This window comes from Mustelus asterias, chromosome 17, assembly GCF_964213995.1.
Source record: "Mustelus asterias chromosome 17, sMusAst1.hap1.1, whole genome shotgun sequence".
Classification (NCBI taxonomy): domain Eukaryota; kingdom Metazoa; phylum Chordata; class Chondrichthyes; order Carcharhiniformes; family Triakidae; genus Mustelus; species Mustelus asterias.
This window is the reverse complement of record NC_135817.1, coordinates 49,666,688-49,689,275: the sequence shown is the minus strand read 5'-3', so window position 1 is coordinate 49,689,275 and position 22,588 is coordinate 49,666,688. Positions and strand designations below refer to the sequence as shown.

The following is a 22,588-nucleotide window of genomic DNA, read 5'->3' as shown; positions in this document are numbered from 1 at the left end:
CTGCCACTTATCTGCCCATTCCATCAACCTATGTATGTCCTCTTGAAGTTTAAAACTACTCAAAGTTCATTCACTTCCAAGCTTTGTGTCCTCTGCAAATTTTGAAAATTAAATAGCCAGAATTAGATTTGTAGCCACAAAACTTATCTATCTAATGATTTAACAAATGTGGCTGCAGCAGCAAGCAGCTGTACCACGAAATGAAAGATGGGAAAAAATAATCGTGGATCCGCAGGCATTGTCTGGCAAAAAATAGTACAGTATCTGAAAAACATTTGCCTTTTGTGTATGTCATTGTACTCAGTGGATACAGGTGCACATTACATTAGTTTCTTGATCGGAAAATTAGTCCGACAGACAAATGCTGTGAATATTTTTTCAAGTCTGGAGGCACCCTCCATCAACCTGCCCTAATAAAAACTCAGGGGCCTGTATTTCAGATGGACACCGCCAACTGACTTTGTTTCTCATACAGCCCCTGTCCTGTTATATTATGTCCTCCGCTGCATGTATACTGAGATTACTGCTCTTGTTTTATGTCAACAGTGGTAACTGGTACCCATTGTTAATCATGCAACAAAATTCAAACACTCTTCCCAAACTGTTTCATATGCAATGCTCTGTAAATAGCCTGGGTTTGGCTCGGCTCAATTCACGATTAATAGCATGTTGCAATAGATTTTCCTAGGCTTTAAAAGACCTATATAAAGTTACAGTGCCATAAATAGCTTGAATAAAGAACTTGGCTTATTTCTGTGGGTGGCTTAGTCTCACACCAGCCATCTGCAAACTACTTCCCAAAAGTTGATAACCTGATTGAGGTACCATCTTAAAAATTTCTTCACAAAATTATAGAGGTTGTTTACGAACAACAGTGTTTGAATAATTTCCAGCATATCGGCCTGAATAGCAGAACACAAGTTTTACAAGGATATTACCTTTTCATTTATGGGTCTGGGTTTGAATAGATGAGACAAGACACCCTTTGAGCATGCCCAACCTAGTCCTTAATTAGCAGGGGGCTGCAGAACAGAATTGCCCACAGTAGTGCATATTAGCAAACTACATCAAAAGCAACAAGAACAAATGGTTTGGGATATGCTAACAAAAACTCCATGCAAAATAGAAAAGGTGCTAAAAGTAGGGTCATTAAAGAGGCCCGAGATATGTCTCCACCTCACGATGTCTACACATGATCTGGGATTGCCAAAAATTAGAAATTATTCCATTCTGTAACATTGATGCAGAAAATTTTAATTTCATCCTGGATTCAAACCCAGGAGCCAGAACTGAAATCCTTTTGACTCAGAAATTTTGTACATTATTCTTTTTGTCAAAGTCATCTTATACTTCAGTTTTTCTGTTATCATATTTTTCTTCACCAATCCCAAAACATTTGTTTCTCTTGTCCCCCTTTCTTGCATATGATACTATTCAGAAGCAAAATTTCTCTACTCCAGCTTGGACCAATGACCTGAAGCACCAGAAGTTAGTGGAACGTCAAACAAGGAGGAGTTAACATGGAGGCTTTATTCCAGCCAACTGTCAGTCTATACCTATGCTGTATGTTCATTAGCCTTGTAATTTATTTCTCCCAAAATCAAGTAAGAGTTTCTTAACAGATTTAAATCACAAAATGTTAGTGCACATTTGTGCCTTTTAACGGTCAAACCAATTACTTTGCATAAAATCTTACTTGATCAGGTGAATAAATATTTTGACAAAGTGATCACAGTTTTAAAAACAAACTACTCAAAGTTGCAACATCTGTATTTTTGAACACTTCCCACTATAACGGGGCAAAAAACAATCACAAACCAGCCTCCAATACAGCTCAATCATAGAAATATAACAAACTTGTAGTTCACTTTTAGAGCCATTAGTGCACAGGACAACAGGCTCTGGTGTAACAGTGATCTGTAATGCTTATGGTACCAAGACAACTCTAAAGATAAATAAACTTTACATTACTATGTCTCTAATTAAATAAAACCTTTTTTGTTTTAAAATTACTCTGAAGTCATTTGTAAGCATAGGAATTTTATAACCCGAAACACAATGGCTCCCTTAATGAAGCACATGGTTTCAACTGGCAGTGGGTAATACTGGGAGAAGCACACTATACTTTTCAGATGCTAATGCATAACATTTATGATAACAAAGGAAAGCTTGCCCTGAGTTTTAGTCATGCAATATTGAATTGAGATACATAAACTAACATATGCAATTTACTTCTGAAAAAATCTTCCCTGAATATAAATTGTTAAATGTTTCAAAGATTACAATGCTCAACAGTTTTTATTTCATACATAGAAAACGTATTAGGAGTAGTGTTTGAAATGACAGAACTCCGTAAAATTTTAATGGCAGGTATTCTGGGAAAAAATAACAGCATTCCATCCACAAATATTTTCAAGGAATAAATATGCATTTATAAATAGTGTAAATTTACATCAAGATTAGAAACAAAACAAAAAAAAAATCACAAATCTTAAGTTTATTCCTTAGTCTATGTGCAACCCATTTATCTGTGACTTGGCTGTTTAGTTTAACTAGGAAACCAGAACAAATTTAAACATCATGGTTTCAAAATAACAAGACAGATGAACATAAAAGCAGTAAAAAAAATTCTCTCTCATCTAACTTTTCACATTACAAAATTTTCTTAATAGATGTTGCCCTCAAGAGAGACTTAAAATTCCTAACTACCATACAAAAATGACCAGCTAAGCTAGTACTTTTAAAGGGAAAAATCTGAATGAAAAAAGATGATGAAACCAATTCATCAGCCCAAGACAGAGTAATACAAAAAAAGAATGTCTTCAAGTCAGTAGTCTTTGTGTGATGTTGCCAGTTTTTCTCTGATATATACAAAATATGAAAAGTTATTTATAGGTACAGCTAAAACAGCTTTACTTGAATTCATTTATCCTGGAAAAGAAGTAGCTCCACTCCTATCCAGTATTGTTGACACTCCGCACTTGGAAGGTTGCATAGACACACAGTTTTCAGTCAGCAGCCACATGGGATAGCCAAAGCTCAGTGGTGTAACACAGTGGAAGTTGATGTCACATCCTGAACAGCAAAGATGTTTCACTAGTTGTCCATAAAACAATATGTGTCAAGATGAGGATGAAGGCAGAGGAGGGGCCTGCAACAGAAAGATTATAAATTAGAACAACCTATTTATAGCTGATCCATAAAGCAATAGTACTTTCCTGATCCAAGGCAAGTGAATTTCTGAAGTCATATGGGCTTGAAACATTAATTCTTCTTTCTCCACAGACGTTGCCAGACCCACTGAGTCAGGCTCCGCACCCCACGTGGCAGGGTATTGGGAACCAGGGAAGGGAAGTCACTGTAATTTTGAGGCCAGCTATTATCCAACAATCCCTGCTGGAAGGGTACAAGAATGCCAGTGAGGATAGGACCTGGCATGGCTGCAATTTCATAACACAATGCTGTCCAGTCACGGTCAAAACTTATGGAAAATGGCAACTTGAGTGAAGTAGCAGTGCAAACATAGTTCAAGCATTGGATTACTGACTAACAAGGATGGTGAAACTGCAGAAAGTTGACAAAGGAAGAAATTATAGCAAGTTAGTAGTCCTCTCTCCATTTTTGTGTATTCAATTTCCTTTATTTTCCTGTTTGTAAATACAAAGTATATATATGTTAATTAGCACTAAAGTTGCTAAGATTCTTCAGCTGCTGTAGAATTTTGCACTTTTTTCTGTTTTATATTCTGTTTTCTTTAATTAAGCGTCGACTCCCAGACTGGGCACAACTCCAAAGATGCTAGTCAGGTTCCAGTACCTTGATCCAGTGTTTTTTATTCTAATCATCTTCAACAGTCATGTCAGCAGGCCATTCAACTGTGGAAGATGCCACAGCTGTGCTTAATGTGATCTGTATCAGTGTTCACCCACATGCAACAACCATAGAGGTAACTGTACAAAGATCAGAAGCAAAAATCCTGGTTTCTTTTTCTTGCCTGTCATCAGGGCAGCATGGTCAATTGTTCTACTCCCAATGTGATCAATTAAATTAGCACGGATCAAGGATTGAAACTGGTTTCTGTCTGATCGGTCAGAGACCGAGTTATTAATAAGAATTCGAGAACCACTAAAGAACTTTCTAATATTTACAGTTATAACAAGATATTGCCCATTGTAATGACCAAACTTACTAATGTGAACTGGTCATAGATTTGCATCAGGTCCTCCATTTTGTATTGTTCCAGCACTACAAAATTGTCAAGGTCTCCACTGGCCTTACGAGCACAGTCCTGGCAATGCACTACATAGGTCTTCCGTGAGTTACTTTCATTAGTGACAAAAAGCAGATCAAAAACTTCCACCTGTTGCACAGAAATAAATATTACAATACGTTATTACAGCATTTGTTTTCCTGCAACAATTTTATGTCATAATTTCTTTCAAGATTACTGGATTTTAATCATTTCCATGTGTTCATGTAATGCTGCCCCATCACCCCACCAAGTTTTGCGACAATGCTTTAGTAAAGGTTTGTCCAACCCCTGGCCTGCAGGCCACAACCTGACCCCTGAAAGCTCTGTATTCAAGCCACAAGCTCCAGAGACTGTTCTCTTCTCTGTTTGCAGCTGATTGCTCACCTCAGCACCAAGTCAACCAGAGAAACATAGAAAATAGTAGGCCATTTGGCCCTTCAAGCCTGTTCCACCATTCATTATATTCATGGCTGATCATCCAACTCAGTAACCTCAGTAAGCTTTTCCACCATATCCTTTGATCCCTTTAGTCCCAAGAGCTATATCTAACTCCTTCTTGAAAAGAAGGTTTTGGCCTCATCTGCTTTCTGTGATAACGAATTCCACAGGGTCAGCACTCTCTGGATGAAAAAATTTCTCCTCATCTCAGTCCTAAATGGTTTACCCTGTATCATAAAATTGTGATCCCTGGTTCTGGACTCACCTGCCATCGGGAAGATTCTACGTGCATCTACCCTGTCTAGTCCTGTTAGAATTTTATAGGTTTCTATCAGATCCCCCCCTCATTCTTCTGAACTCCCAACTGACTCAACCTCTCCTCGTACATCAGTCTCGCCATCCCAGGAATCAGGTCTCGTTGCACATTCCCCTTGCCCATTCAGATAATAATTTCCCTTCCTGAAAGGGGATAATCTCACATTTATCCACATTCTACTGCATTTGCCATGTATTTGCCCACTCACTCAACTTGTCTAAATCACACTGAAGCATCTCTGCATCCTCCTCATAGCTCACCCTCCCACCCAGCTTTGTGCCATCTGCAAATCATATTATATTTGGTTCCTGCCTCTAAATAATGTATCCACATTGTGAATAGCTAGGATCCTAGCACTGATCCCTGCGGTACCCCATTAGTCACTGCCTGCCACTTGGAAAAAGACCCATTTATTCCCACTCTTTGTTTCCTGACTGCCAACCAGTTTTCTATCCATCTCAATACATTACCCCCAATCTTATGTGCTTTAATTTAAATAAATGAAATACTAACGCTATCTTCCACTGTGCAGAATGCAGGTGAGGCTAATGCTCAGTATGGAATTCATGAGGATAAAGGAATCTAGGAGAGTTGCCTAGAGTGAAGCTAGATGAAGAAATCTATAGTGGTCTCTCAGTAACTGGCAGTTAAGCCTTGTGACAGAAAGCAGTCAGCTGGACTAACAAAGTTAGCCTGGATAGAGCTGTGCAAAAGATGTGGTTGCAGATTGGGAAAAAGCAGTCTATGTATGTCCTAAGCCAAGACAAAGAGCTAAAGAGTCCACGGTCATGAGGTTTAGAAGAGAATTTGGTGTATCGTTTAGTCAGCAGTTAATGGAAGGATCCCCATAAATCTTGTATATTGGAGAATAGCAAAGACACGGAGGTGGTGTCAAATTGACTTCCAGGGACCTGTGGCGTAACCTTGGGCTGGTCTGAGGTAAAAGTGTGTGAACCATTAAGATTTACTAAGATAAGGAAACTCTTGCAGGGAAGTAACTAGTACAACTGAGTTCACAGCATAAGTCTTTATAAACTATAGTGTAAAGTTAGTGGTACCTGCTTTGTTTAATTTTTGTATACAATAAAGCTGTTTTTGTTTAAAAACATGCCATCGTGTGACCTAATTTCTTTCAGTTAATCACTGGGTGTTCAAATTTCTCTTTAAACGTTAATTGTCTCTGCGGCGATCATAACACATGATGGACACCACTTGGAAGAAGTACGGAGGATGGCAAGACTAGAATCTGGCTAAGGAATTTCAATGTTTCATCACTAAGAGTGGATCAGTGGCATCACTATGAGACAAGTTGGCTGAATTTTGAAGGACACAGCTAGAAAAAGTCTACTCGCCCGTGTCATTATCAGTCTACCTGCTGTAGACAGACACAAATTGCTGCATTACAGAGATGAGATAGCATTGATTGCCCTTGGCATTATCACAACATTTGACTGAATGTAGGATCAAGGAGCCCTAGCAAAACTGAATTCAATGGGAATATAGAGCAGAACTCTCCACTTGCTGGAATCATAAGACCATAAGACATAGGAGCGGAAGTAAGGCCATTCGGCCCATCGAGTCCACTCCACCATTCAATCATGGTTGATTTCAACTCCATTTACCCGCTCTCTCCCCATAGCCCTTAATTCCTCGAGAAATCAAGAATTTATCAATTTCTGTCTTGAAGACGCTTAACGTCTCGGCCTCCACAGCCCTCTGTGGCAATGAATTCCACAGACCTACCACTCATAGCTGACACAAAGCAAGATGGTTGTAGTTATTGGAAGCTGGTTATCTTAACCCCAGGACATCACTGCAGGAATTCCTCAGGCATTGTCCTAGGCCCAAACACTCTGTTATTTCATCAATGACCTTACTTCTAACATAAGACCAGAAGTGGAGATCATCATCAATAATTGCAGTGTTTAGCTCCATTCACAATTCATCATCAATCAGTACTCGTGCAGCATGATCTAGACAACATTCAGGCTCAAGCTGTTAAATGGCAAAAACATTCATGCCACACAAGTGCCAGTCAATAACTATCTCCAACGAGACAGGGAGAGAGAGAGAAAGAAGAGGGAGAGAATATCAAACCACCTCAACTTTCACACTCAACTGCATTACCACCATTGAATCCCCCACCATCAATATCCTGTAGGTCACCATTGATCAGAAACTAACTTGGATCAATCATAACTAGCACGAAGGGACATAGCTTTAAATTGAGGGGTGAGAGATATAGGACAGATGTTAGAGGTAGGTTCTTTACTCAGAGTAGTAAGGGCGTGGAATGCCCTGCCTGCAGCAGTGGTTGACTTGTCAACGTTGAGAGCGTTCAAGTGGTTATTGGATAAACATATGGATGATATTGGAATAGTGTAGATTAGAGGGGCTTTAGATTGGTACCACTGGTCGGCGCAACGTCGAGGGCCGAAGGGCCTGTACTGCGCTGTAATGTTCTATAACAATATCTTCATTACAAGAGCTGATTACAGGCTGGGAATTCTGCGGTGATAATTCACTTCCTTACTCCAGAAAGCCCGTTTATTATCTACAAAGGTGTACTCCCCACTTGCCTGGGTGAGGGCAGCATTAACAATACATTCAAAAAGCTCAACATCATCTAGAATAAAGCAGCCATTTGATTATTACCCTGTTTTCCACTACCTTCAACTTTCAATCCCAGCACAACTAGCACATCGTTACTGCAACATGTACAATTTACAAGGTACACTGCAGCAACCCAACAAGGCTTCTTTGACAGCACCTTTCAAGCCCTTGAACTCTACCACCTAGAAGGACAAGGGTAGCAGCTACATGGGAACATCACCACTTGTAAATTTCCTTTCAAGTTACACATGATCATGAATTGGAAATATATTGCCATTCCTCCATTGGTGCGGAGTTAAGATCTTGGAACGCCCGAACTAAAATACATACATCATACAGACTGCAGCTCAACAGGGCAATTAGGGATGGGTAGTAACGTCTGGCCTTGCCAGAGATGCCTATGTCACATTAACAAATAAAGAAACAGAAGCAGAGATCACAGTCCTCAATATAAAGGTTTTCAATTCAAAACTAACTTGCTGAAAACATCCTAATTAGTGAGTAATGAATATATGAAACAGGGCTCCTGAGGGAACAATTAGCAGCAGGGTCTGATTCTTGCAAATTAAGTAGATTTAGAAAACAACACTGAGATACTGTATGTGCAATTTGAAATGGATCATTAGTGTAATACGCTTGCAATGAAAAAGGTGACATTGGACATTTGTTATTTGGGTGTCACCAGTTTGGTCAATATTTGTTGCCCATCCCTAATTGCCTTTGAACTCAGAGGCTTGCTCAGCCATTTCAGAGAGCATTTAAGAGTCATTCACATGTCGGTCACTTTGGGTAAGGATGACAGATTTCCTTCCCGGAGATCTAGAACAAAGGGCATTAGTGAGTCAGATGAGTTTCCATGGTTATCATTAGACTTTTATTTCCAGAATTTTATTGAATTCAAATTTCACCATTTGCTATGGTGGAATTCAAATCCGGGTGCCCAGAACATTACGCTGGCCTCTGGATTACTAGTCCAGCAACATTTCAAATACTCCACCACATTCCCTTATCTGGATCCTAAAGTTTTCCACGTCTGAATCAACTAAGGAACACGTGCTGGAGCAGGCCATTAGATCCTTCAAACTCACTCTCCAATTGAATACAATCGCTGCTGATCATCTACTTCAACTCTATTTTTCCACACTACTTGTATATCACTTAGTTCCCTTACCACTCAAAAATCAATCAAATTTTGTATTGAATGTATTGAACATCCACAGCTACCCGGAGTGGAAAATTCCAAAGATTCACAACCTTTGGCGTGAAGAAATTTCTCTTAATCTCAGTCCTAAATCTTCATCTCAGTCTTGTTCTGAGACCGTGGTGCTGTATCCCAACTTCCCCATGCGGGAAAAACACTTACTTTCTTAGCATCAACCCATCAAGTCCCTGAAGAATTTAATATGTTTCAATAAGATTGGCTCACATTCTTCCGAACTCTCGGGACTATAAAACCAATCTGTTTAAGCTCTTCTCAAGGGACAATCTCCTTATTCCAGGAGCCAGTCTGGTGAACCTTCACTGCACTTCGACTAACTGATACAGATCAATTGCCATTATTAATCAACAACCCCATTATTCTACCAGGTGACTGCTAAAATGGAGGAGGTGAATCAAGTGGATCTTCGTCTTTTTGCGCTTACCAATTCTTGTTCTCATGTATTTTTTAGGCATGAGCTAACATTTATCCTTCATTTAACAATGACCAAAACAGATTAACTGATAATTTACCTCATTACCACTTGCGGGTCCTTGCTGTGCAAAAAGTGACTTGTGTTTCCCAATATTACAAATAGTGATTTTATTAAGAAATCACTTGACTGTAAAGTGCTTTGGGATGTGCTGGAGTTAGGAGAGGTACTTTATAAATGTAAAATATCTATTTCTTTGTTTTAGGAATTAAATTTCTCTGCCCTGGGAAACTGCAAAACTCATTAATTTGGGGGTTGGGCTAAAGCACACTGTTGTGAGTGAATAAAAGGAGAGTTATTCCATATCTTTCTGCAGTTTGCCTAAGCATAAGTGACAAACGTATGGGAGTCCATTATCCAGCACTTGCACTCACTTTAATAAGCAAAATGATTTTAAATGATCAGACATTATGTTGTTTTGGTGCCCACATCTAAGATAAATAATAAAAATTGAAACAATTTTGGAGTACTGTGTTCGAATTGGAATCCAGATTTTGTAGTTGTCACTAATCCTATCAAGTTTAAAATTGAATAGTATTTTATGACTAATGAACCATTTAAAACCTTATTCCCAACAAGTTGAATTTGTGCCATTATGTTCCAATTTCAGTGAGCTTCCCAATTAAATACAATCTTGATTGGATACTCAGAAATTGTAGAAGTGTGACTAAGTTTATCATTTCATATAAAGACATTCATTTACAGTCAGCTTCACAAAGATTAAATACACTTTTGTTGATGGGCATGGGAGATGGAGAAGCAAAGTAAAATAGAATAGAACTTAGAATATGATCAATAATAATTGAAGATCCATGAAAATTCACTAGATTCCTTTTAACTCAAGTTACCATTATCCTCAGAAAGTTTAAGTTTACTGACCTCGCAAATGCTGCAGTAGTGTGCAGGTTCCTCCTTCGTACGGCCATGCCATACAATTTCTTTGCTTGTGCTAATGAGCGCTTCCCTTAACATCTGGCATTGCTTGAGGGTTCTCAGCAGGCAGTACCTAAAAAAAGAAATAGAGGTTTTTAATTTTAGCAAAAATGACCTTTCCCATACCTATCTTTTATCTTCAGATAATCCTCTCATACCTTGACAGGAGGCTCCAAAAGGATAGGCAGGCATCAAATATCTTTATGGCCTCCACAGCTTAAGAGGTACAGTACAACTCAAGGTGGCCCCATTGACTATTTTCTTACCTGCTGACATTTTCCCTTTGTTCAGTAATCCATTTAATGATTCAACCATGGCCACCAATCCCACATCTGGGGTCATGAGAGAATGGTGGGCAAGACTGGGATTCAGGCTAATTATATAAGATAGGAAACGAAGAAGTGTTGATAGTAGGTTGACTAGAAAATTCACACTTTCAAATTAGCTTAGACCACTGGCCATCAGGAAACTAAAAAGCATAATTAAATCAGTTGTTTTACAATCAAAATTAAAAAGGCTAACTAGAAATAAATAATAAGCCAGATCTTCTGATATCAGAAGCAACCACACACTAAATTTAAGTTGCTGGTGCATGCCAGGACTCTTGAGGAAATCCTGACATGTACTGTAACTGCCTGTGAACTTTAAACTTCCAATGGGCTGGTTTGTGTCGTCCAGGGCACTCTGTCAGTGTCTCTTACACTGAACTCAGCACAACCCAACCCAACTCACCACAGCAACCCCCACGACCAGCCGTCACACTCGGTCTGACTACCCACTTTTATCCCACCACTTCTCTAGCCACGAGGAGAAGCATGCAGCGATCTCTGTCAGTGGCAATGTGCACAGCACTACCGCTGATTTGAAGATCTGACCTAACCATTTCATACATACATGCTCAAAATAATGTGTTAAGAAATGAGGTCAAATTAAGCTTGCATACAATGGAGGTTTGTTTTACAATTTTCATGTTCAATGTGTGGCTGGGAATCTAGTCATGATGTGGAGATGCCGGCGTTGGACTGGGGTAAGCACAGTAAGAAGTCTCACAACACCAGGTTAAAGTCCAACAGGTTTATTTGGTAGCAAATACCATAAGCTTTCGGAGCAATGCTCCTTCGTCAGATGGAGTGGTCTCTGTTCTCAAACAGGGCACAGACACAGAAATCAAGTTACAGATTTGTAACTTGATTTCTGTATCTGTGCCCTGTTTGAGAACAGAGACCACTCCATCTGACGAAGGAGCATTGCTCCAAAAGCTTATGGTATTTGCTACCAAATAAACCTGTTGGACTTTAACCTGGTGTTGTGAGACTTCTTACTGGGAATCTAGTGCCAGTATCAAGCACTCTCAGGGAACGATATCACACTACATGTAAAGTTCTCTCGACTCGTGTCTGGTACTCATTGCAAAAATACACAGCCATTGCACAAGTGTGATAGTTTACTTTTGTTCTATACCATCCAACCTCTTAATCTTAAGAATAATTCTCTATTGTCAGCTCAAACTAAATTCAGGTTGTCCGAATGCATCTCAAACAACTTTTATATAACACCTTTAACATAATAAAAAGTCCTAAAAGCATCCTAAAACAAAATCTGATACTGAACCATAAAAGGGATACAAGATAATGCATCATGCAATATACAATTTCATAATCAATAATGACAGTCATAGTCACTCATGCCACTTTCAGACAGTTAAAAAATGATCTTAAATACCTAATTTTAAAAAAAGGAATTGCAAGGTTTACATAAAAATGAACCAATGTTAAGATGGGCCTATGCAAATTATTTATCATTTGGCTTAATGATTTATTTTTCAGAACAGTATCAAGATGCTAACTTCAGGAAGATGATCAATACAACCTCAGTTTCACTTACTTTGCAAAATAAAGTAGCCTTCTAATATTTGTTTGTGGCCAATTTACTAGATGTCAAGAATGACCTACCAAAGAGCATAATTTTTCAAGCACCCTTGACATTGAATGTTTGTGGAGTAGAAAAGAAGCAAAAAGTTCTTAACTTGTATTTGTTTTTCATACAAACTGAACAAAATATTGGATCACAAGTTTTAAAAAACACGTCCACAAAATATCTAAAGAGGACCAAGACTCAAATGGGCGGCACAGTGACAGTGGTTAGCACCGCTGCCTCACAGCGCCAGGGACTGGGGTTCGATTCCCGGCTTGGATCACTGTCGGAGTAGAATCTGCACGTTCTCCCCGTGTCTGCGTGGGTTTCCTCCGGGTGCTTGGGTTTCCTCCCACAGTCCGAAAGTCGTGCTGGTTAGGTGCTAAATTCTCCCTCACTGTACCCGAACAGGTACCGGAGTGTGGCGACTAGGGGATTTTCACAGTAACTTCATTGCAGTGTTAATGTAAGCCTACTTCTGACACTAATAAATAAACTTTAAAAGTGTCATTGTGGGGGGCTAAGTAGTTTCAATCTATTGGAGGAAACTCTAGATCAAAAAGGTACAAATCAAAACTGGTTTTAAACATCCCTCGTTCAGACAAGGAAACATGATCCAATCATGATGTAACTAAACATTTTCATAGTTTCCATTTATGAACACGTTAGATACTTCAGACTTCCTTGCCAAAAGTCACAATACCTGACATTTTGAAAATTATATAATACGCCCACTATTGATTTAACACTTACTTGATCATTTCAAAAAGTTTGGGATCAGACACCTTGATGTTACGTGCCATATTCCAGGACAGATGAATCATGGGAACAATAGACTTCACGCTCTGTAGCTTATTCCATTCATATCGTTCCACTGCCAGTTTATATTGATTTGCTGTGGAGTACATCATTAGTTTTTTACTTCAAAAATCTAAGTTTTCCACATATAGCAGATTATCCTTGCAAGCAATTTGAGCCCTTAACACAGGTGGAGACTTTATTGCATAAATTGCCCAAACACTCCATGTCATAATTAAGAACGTAAATACATAAATTGTTACATATAAGCCATTTAAAAAATGCTTCTACAATACTTTATTTCTTTTCTTTCTTATAGATAATATTTTTTGTTACCAAAATGATTTAATCCTGTAACTGATCTAAATAGCTGTAAAGGTATGAATGCTATGTACTAGTTTGGTTAATACAATTATAGTACCTGTGAGGGGACCGACATTCCAAGCAATGTTGTTGCACCACCCAATGGCCTGAACCCAGTGCACTGTACCAGCATTTATCCATACGAGATCTCCAGGGCGTTGAATAAACCGATACACTGGTACATTAGCCTCATAAAGATCTTCTAAGTTTGGCCACCAAGAGCCCATCAAAAAATTAATGTTGTTCCTGGTAAATAAATTGCATGACTTAAAATGTTTCCATAACATTTACAATAAAATGCAAAACTATAACTGAGTGATTATTTTTAAATTTCTCTTAGTTTAGACAGAATACAGACACCAACAAAGCCAATAGTAGGTAGAGGAATGATGATATACTCATATTAATGCAGTAAGAGATTTAAAGCAAGTAACTATGATTTTAAGACAAATAAGTTGATACTTTAAATGCATTTCAAGTATTTTACTGTGATTGAACATTTTCCGTCAATGCAAGGTACAGAAAAGTGTAATCACAGAATCCCTACAGTACAGAAGGTGGCCATTTGGTCCTTCGAGTCTGCACCGACCACAATCCCACCCAGGCCCTGTTCCCGTAACCCCACATACTTACCCTGCTAATCCCCTTGACACTAGGGTCAACCTAACCCATACATCTTTGGACTGTGGGAGGAAACCGGAACACCTGGAGGCAACCCACGCAGACACAGGGAACAAAGAACAAAACAGCACAGGAACAGGCCCTTCGGCTCTCCAAGCCCGCGCCGCTCTCTGGTCCAAACTAGACCATTCTTTTGTATCCCTCCATTCCCACTCCGTTCATGTGGCTATCTAGATAAGTCTTAAACGTTCCCAGTGTGTCCGCCTCCACCATCTTGCCCGGCAGCGCATTCCCGGCCCCCACCACCCTCTGCGTAAAATACGTCCTTCTGATATCCGTGTTAAACCTCTCCCCCCCCCCCATCACCTTGAACCTATGACCCCTCGTGAACGTCACCACCGACCTGGGGAAAAAGCTTCCCAGCGTTCACCCTATCTATGCCTTTCATAATTTTATACACCTCTATTAGGTCACCCCTCATCCTCCGTTTTTCCAGTGAGAACAACCCCAGTTTACCCAATCTCTCCTCATAACTAAGCCCTTCCATACCAGGCAACATCCTGGTAAACCACCTCTGTACTCTCTCTCTAAAGCCTCCACGTCCTTCCGGTAGTGTGGCAACCAGAACTGGGAGAATGCGCAAACTCCACAGAATTGAACCCGGGTCCCTAGCGCTGTGAGGCAACAGTGCTAATGACTGTGCCACTGTATCGCCTCCCACCTGACCATCTCATGACAAGTGTCACCCCTAATGGAAAGAGTTGAAAAGTTTAAGAACCACTGCCAGGGAAACCCTAACTAGTATTGCTCTATCTGGGAGATCATTGTAAGGGAGCACATTTTGAATCTTTAATGAAAGTTGGTTCGCAGCCCAGACACATTAGACACAACCTCAGAAACGAGGACAGATGTCTAGTCAATCTTGGCAGTGAGCCGGTGGGAAACCTCCACGTTGGCCATTATAGTAATGGTTGCCATATCTAATCAAACTAGAGTGGGATTAACATCCGGTTAGTAACTGACAAATAAGAAACCATTGTATGCTGGAAAGTACTGAGCAATTGGCTGGATTGTCTGACAGCGATTTATATTGATGTATTAACATTAAATGAAATTATTTTTATACTAATGTCAGGCAGAGAATTAGATTAAGAAAATGTATAGCTGTCTTGATTTTTACGAATAACATCAGAGCTTATTCGAGGGGTCCAGGCATTCTGTATCTGAGATCATAGTCAATAATCTCTCCCATTGATCACTAGTTTTTAATAAAATTTTACCTATATACTGTGATATTTGTTTCCCCGAGTATATTTACTATCTCATCGGAAAACCCCATTAACAGTTACATACAATTACCAGCCTTGCAAAAGTACAAATACATATCACAGTAATCTAAAATGGGCAGCTTAAAATAGTTGGCAAGATATCAGCCAGGTGCTCTACGCAAAGGGCTTGAGGCAAAGCAATTCTGGCTGCCGGGAATGAACAGTGGACTTGGGGTAAGTAGCTTTTTTTTCCTTGTTCCTAGTTGACTAAAATGCAGAGATACACTTATATAGCACTTCTCATGACAACCGGACATCTTAAAGCACTTTATGGACAATTAAGTACTTTAGAAATCACTGTTGCACCCGGGAACAGGGTTCCCGGATGAGCACTCAGATCCTGTGCGGATCAGCTGGCGGGAGTACTCGCAGACATCTTTAACCTCTCTTTACAACAATCTGAGGTGTATATCTGCTTCAAGAAGACAACCACCATCCAGGTACCTAAGAAAAACCAAGCAACGTGCCTTAATGACGATCGGCCGGTGGCTCTGACATCCATCATTATGAAGTGCGTTGAAAGGCTAGTCATAGCACGAATCAATTCCAGCCTCCCGGACTACCTGGATCCACTACAGTTTGCCTATCGCTGCAACAGGTCTACAGCAGACGCCATCTCCCTGGCCCTGCACTCAACCCTGGATCACCTAGATAACAAGGACACCTATGTCAGACTCCTATTTATTGACTACAACTCAGCCTTCAACACCATTATTCCCACGAAATTCATCTCCAAACTCCGTGGCCTAGGCCTCGACACCTCCCTCTGCGGCTGGATCCGAACTTCCTAACTCTCAGACCACAATCAATAAGGATAGGCAACAACACCTCCTCCATGATCATCCTCACACACTGGTGCCCCAGAAGACTGTGTTCTCAGCCCCCTACTATACTCCTTATACACCTATGACTGTGTGGCCAAATTCCCCTCTAATTCGATTTTCAAGTTTGCTGATGACACCATCATAGTGGGTTGGATCTCAAACAATGATGAGGCAGAGCACAGGAATGAGATAGAGAATCTGGTGAACTGGTGCGGCAACAATAACCTCTCCCTCAACTCAACAAAACGAAGGACATTGTCATCGACTTCAGGAAGCGTAAAGGAGAACATGCTCCCGTCTACATCAGTGGGGACGAAGTAGAAAGGGTTGAGAGCTTCAAGTTTTTAGGTGCCCAGATCACCAAAAACCTGTCTTGGTCCCCCCATGCCGACACTATAGTTAAGAAAGCCCACCACGCCTCTACCTTCTTAGAAGACAAAGGAAATTTGGCATGTCAGCTACGACTCTCACCAACTTTTACAGATGCACCATAGAAAGCATTTTTTCTGGCTGTATCACAGCTTGGTATGGCTCCTGCTCTGCCCAAGACCGCAAGGAACTACAAAAGGTTGTGAACGTAGCCCAATCCATCATGCAACAGCCTCCCATCCATTGACTCTGTCTACGCTTCCCACTGCCTTGACAAACCAGCCAGCATAATTAAGGACCCCACGCATCCCGGACATTCTCTCTTCCACCTTCTTCCGTCGGGAAAAAGATACAAGAGTCTGAGATCACGTACCAACCAACTCAAGAACAGCTTCTTCCCTGCTGCTGCTCAGACTTTTGAATGGACTTATTACCATGCATTAAGTTGATCTTTCTCTACACCCTAGCTATGACTGTAACACTACATTCTGCACTCTCTCGTTAATACATTTGACAATAATAAATCAAATCAAATAATAAATCAAATCAAATTGTAATGGAGAAAATGTGACAGCCAGGTTGCACACAAACTGGAATGCGATGAGGACCAGATAACCTGTTTTTTGCCAATGTTGATTGAGGGATAACTATTGGCCAGACACCGGGTATTACTCCCCAGCTTTCCTTCAAAATAGTTCCATGGGATCGCTTACATCCTCCTGAGGCGCAGATAGGGCCCTGTTTTCACAACTCATCCAATTTGCTGACGACACCATCATAGTGGGTCGGATCTCAAACAATGACGAGGTAGAGTACGGGAATGAGATAGAGAATCTGGTGAACTGGTGCGACAACAATAATCTCTCCCTCAACGTCAACAAGCATGGTATCCCCGACAGTGCAATGCTCTCAGTACTGCACTGAAGGGTCAATTTAATTTTTGTGCTTAAGCCCTGGAATGGGAACTTGAGTTCCTTCTTGTGCAGTTTGGGAATTTGAGAAACACGTATATCTTCCCATTATAGGTTTATTGGAGCATACTTGCATCCTCAGGCTGAATTTGTTTTCTAAGTGGGGTCATATCCAACACCAGATCTTTAAACTGAAACACGTTGAAAATTGATTTAAGCTTACACTAAAAAAAATATGAACAGGGCTAATGTAGAACCACAGAAAGGTTACAGTGCAGAAAGAGGTCATTCTGTGTCTGCACTGGCCAAAAAAAGGTGAAAAAAACTAACCACTCATTTTAATCCCGCTTTCCTGCACCAGGTCCGTAGCCTTGCCGGTTATAACACTTTAGATGCAAATCCAGATACCCTTCAAGTGAGATGAGTGTTTTGGCCTCAACCATCAACTTAGGCAGTGAATTTGTGCCCATCACCCACTGGGTGAAAAGGCTTTTCTTCGTGCCCCCTCTGATACTTCTACCAATCACCTTAAATCTATGTTGCCTAAGACCCCTCAGCTAAAGGAAACAGGTTTTTCCTCAATTTTGTACACATTAATTAGGTCATTCCTTAGCCTTCCCTGTTCTAGGGAAAACAACCCTAGCCTATCCAATCTGTCCTCATAGATGAAATTTTCAAGCCTGACAACATTCTTGTAAATCGCCTCTGCCTTCTCTCCAGAGCAATTTTGTCCATCCTATAATGTGGTGACCAGAACTGTACACAAAATTCCAGCCCTTGCTTAACCAGCGTTTTATACTGTTTAATCATTACATTCCTGTTTTTATATTCAATACCTTGCTCAATAAAGGAAAGCATTCCATATGCTTTCTTCACCATCTGTCCTGTCACCTTCAAGGACCTATGGACATGCACTCCAAGGTCTTTCACTTCCTCAACGCCTCTCAATATCTTCCCATTCACCAAGTATGTATTTCCTTGTTCTGTTGCACTTCCCAAATGCATTACCTCACATTTTTCCATTTACCACTTCTCTGCCAACTCAATCATACCACTGATGTCATTCTGGAGTCAACAGCTATCCACTTTACTATCAACTACATGGCCAATTTGTGTCATCGGCAAATTTCCTGATCATGACTCCCATATCTAAGACGAAATCATTAATATAAACAACAAATAGCAAGGGGCCCAAGACTGAGGCCTGCGAAACACCACTGGAGACCATTTTGCATTTCCATTTGCAGAAACGTATATCAACCATTGCTCTTCATTTCCCTTCAATGAGTCAATTTTGGATCCAACCTGTCACCTCTTTTCTAACCAGTCTGCCACATGGAACCTTGGCAAAAGTCTTCCCGAAATCCATGTAGTCAACATCCACTGCACTACCCTCACCAATTGTCCTTGTTATTAACTTAATAGAATTTTTAAAGACACAATCTTCCACTAATAAAACCATGCTAACTATCCCTAATCTTTCCAAATCTTCCCTAATGACAGTTAATTCTGTCTCCAAGAGTTGTTCCTAATAATTTTCCTACCACCAAAGTCGGATTGACTGGCCTATAAGTTTTCCTGGTTTATCCCTTGCACCCTTTTTAAATAATGGTACAACATTCGCAGACTTCCAAACTCTTGGGATAAGCCTGTAGCTAGTGAGGATTGGAAAATGATCCTCATAGTGTCCGTTATTTCCTCCCTGGCTTCCTCCAACAGCCTGGGATATACAATCCACCTGGGCCCGATTTATCCACCTTCAAGGACGGTACTTCCTCTCTCACTATGGTTCTTAAATCTAATATTTCACACTCCTCTTTAACTGGAATGTCTGCATTATCCCTCACCTTGAAGATAGAGACAAAGTAATTGTGAACTCTGCCCACGTCTTCTGAATCAGGCCATAAGTTACCACGTACATCTCGGATAGGCCTCCACCTTTTCTTTAGTTAGGCTCTTGCTCTTAATGTATTGTAAAACATCTTAGGATTTTATCAACCAATATGTTTTCTCTATCCTACCTTTGCTTTCCTAATTTCCATTTTTACTTCACCCCTGTACTTTCTATACTCCTCTGTGCTTTCTACAGATTTAAGTCTTTTGTGACTACCGTGAGCTTTCTTTTTGAGCTTTATCTTGGCCTGTATGCTTCTGGATAATCTTAGGGCTCTAGATTTGACAGTACTACCTTTTTTCTTTATGGGGACATGTCTACAGTCTGTCCATTGAATCTCACTTTTGAATACCTCTCATTGATCTGACAGTTTTTCCTTCTAAAGGTGTATCCAGTCCACTCCTGCCAGCTCATCTCTCAGCTTTTTAAAATCTGTCTTCCCCCAATTAACACCTTTTACTCCTGTTCCATCTTTGTCCTTTTCCATAATGATGCTAAATCTAAGTATATTATGGTCAGTAACTTCAAAATGGTCCCCCACTGCGACTTCATCCACTTGCTCAGTTTAATTTCCTATGATTAAGTCTAGAATTGCAGCCCCTCTTGTTGGGATTGTTACATGTTGGCTAAAAAAGTTTACTTGAATGCAGTCCAAGAATTTTGCACCCTCTGTGCTCTTCGCTGTTTGTATCCTAAGTGATATTAGGATAAAGTCCCCAAGACTACTGCCCTGTTGATTTTGCAATCAGAAATCTGACTACATATTTGTTCTTCTAACTCCCGTCCACTATTTGAGGGTTTATCGTACAGTCCTAGCATTATGCCTGCCCCTTTTTTATCTCGGAGCTCAACTGATATGGCCTCAAAGTTTTGGCTTTAGTTCTTCTCTAGGTGGTGGTGCGACAGAACAATAAACCTAGCATACCTGCCAATGCTCCATGCATTGCCTCTGAAAAAGAAAATAGGGTGCAGAAAACTGCAATAATAGCCTGCTTCATTTTACATTAATTTGAATCAGAAACATAATGAGCCATCATGAACTTGGTGAGGATTTTTCAGGAAATGATTGACCTGCTGAGCGGGTAAAATATAAATAGCTTTTGGATGATGGAATAGGCTAATAAGAGGCAAGTGGAATTCAATAATTGGTAAATACAAGGTAATAAATTTTGGTTTTTAAAAAAGTATACTTCGAATGGGAGAAAATAGACTGAAACTCACGATCTGAAAGGGTAGTTAGTACAGGCAGAAATCCGAACTGTATTTGTAAAGTTTTTGGATGTGCACTTGAAGCATTAATCTACTGGCTGTAGACCAAGAACTGGAAAGTGGGATTAGGCAGATAGGACTCTTTAGGCCACTACAGACATGATAGACCAAATGGTCTCTTTTTGTGCTAGAATTTATATGTTAGAGCAAGGTTGCATAGATAGAAAGTTAAATACAAGACATTCATGTCAATGGGGAAGAGAAAGTTTATGGATAGTTGTGCAGCTGTGGAATGCACTACCAGAGGTCATGATTGGTGCAGAGACCATGTCAACAATCAAAGATAGATTTGATAGGTGAAGGAAAGAGCAACAAACAAATATGGAAAGGAGCAGACACATGGGAGTACGGGCATGCTGGGCCAAACAGAATGCTTCTGTGTTGTAATTTTTCTGTAATTTTATATGTGGTGGTCATGCTGCAAGCTGACTCGTGGCTTGCGACTGATCAAGATGGAGAAGGCTCATCCAGGAAGGGACCAAACTCATTGAGAGACTTCGCTGGGAATGTGCGGAGGTGAAGTTGAGGTGTCAAAGGGAGCGGACTAACCTCCAAATGCCCCACCTATCCAACCCTTGAAGCACTACCTGCATAGCTTGTGGCAGGGTTTGCTGATCACATATTAGACTTATCAGCCATTTCAGAACCCATTTAACAGGAGTGGAAGCTAGTCATTCTTGATCCTGATGGTCTGTCCAAGGAACAGGAGGTAATGCCATACGGCTTCAGAACAAATAAATTTCATTTTGAATTGACAAAGTGAAACTTGAAAAATCAGACAACTGATTCTATTTCCATATTAGAAATATAACAAAAGTAGCAACTGTATCAATTTTTTAAAAAGGCCCTATCAATGCAGAATGAAAGTAACACAAATCAACATTAACTGTACATTTTTGAGACTGCCAGTCAGCGAGATTAGTTTTTGCCAAGAGACTGGTGAAAAATTTTGCAAGTCTCTCACTTTTATCCGCTGCTGGGATAAGTCATGTTGTAAATAAAAAAAACCCAACAACATCATAATATGGTCCTTATAAATTTATAGCAAATGCTTGAAGTGCCTAAAATGTGAATCTATTTAACATTTGCTGTTTAACATTTAGTGTAAAACAAGCTTTCCATATGCTTCAAATCAATGTTAACCAAAATGTTATCTGTCACTTCTGAACAACTGACATAGCTGACATATTTAAAATAATTTGTAAACAGTATTCGAACCAGCAGTTATTATGGAAACAAACTGGATTTATTTGTTTTGAGGGACACTGATGCGAGGTATTCCTTCAGCAAAAACATATTAATTTACTTAAGCTGGGTATCAGTTCTGCAAGAAGGTAAGGCCATCAAGCCAGCAGGTAAGTGATTGGCTGGTGACTGAACAAAGAACAAAGAACAATACAGCACAGGAACAGGCCCTTCGGCCCTCCAAGCCCGCGCCGCCCCTGGTCCAAACTAGACCATTCTTTTGTATCCCTTCATTCCCACTCCGTTCATATGGCTGTCTAGAGAAGTCTTAAACGTTCCCAGTGTGTCCGCCTCCACCACCTTGCCTGGCAGCGCATTCCAGGCCCCCACCACCCTCTGTGTAAAATATGTCCGCCTGATATCTGTGTTAAACCTCCCCCCCTTCACCTTGAACCTATGACCCCTCGTGAACGTCACCACCGACCTGGGGAAAAGCTTCCCACCGTTCACCCTATCTATGCCTTTCATAATTTTATACACCTCTATTAAGTCTCCCCTCATCCTCCGTCTTTCCAGGGAGAACAACCCCAGTTTACCCAATCTTTCCTCATAACTAAGCCCCTCCATACCAGGTAACATCCTGGTAAACCTCCTCTGTACTCTCTCCAAAGCCTCCACGTCCTTCTGGTAGTGTGGCAACCAGAACTGGACGCAGTATTCCAGATGCGGCCGAACCAACGTTCTATACATCTGCAACATCAGACCCCAACTTTTATACTCTATGCCCCGTCCTATAAAGGCAAGCATGCCATATGCCTTCTTCACCACCTTCTCCACCTGTGACGTCACTTTCAAGGATCTGTGGACTT

General features: G+C 40.4%; 1 protein-coding gene across 3 annotated transcripts in view; it reads right to left on the bottom strand.

Annotated features, from left to right (window-relative positions):
• Positions 1 to 1,739: 1,739 nt before the first annotated feature.
• Positions 1,740 to 22,588, bottom strand: part of kdm6a (lysine (K)-specific demethylase 6A) — a 213,705-nt gene continuing 192,856 nt past the window's right edge. For all 3 annotated transcript variants that reach the window (XM_078232615.1, XM_078232617.1, XM_078232616.1), the window contains 5 exons: positions 13,377 to 13,564; positions 12,911 to 13,052; positions 10,190 to 10,316; positions 4,190 to 4,360; positions 1,740 to 3,151 (listed from right to left, as the gene is read on the bottom strand). In XM_078232615.1, coding sequence (XP_078088741.1) covers positions 3,122 to 3,151; positions 4,190 to 4,360; positions 10,190 to 10,316; positions 12,911 to 13,052; positions 13,377 to 13,564 — 658 coding nt within the window. In that variant the 3' untranslated portion in view covers positions 1,740 to 3,121. The remainder of the gene's footprint in view (positions 3,152 to 4,189; positions 4,361 to 10,189; positions 10,317 to 12,910; positions 13,053 to 13,376; positions 13,565 to 22,588) is intronic.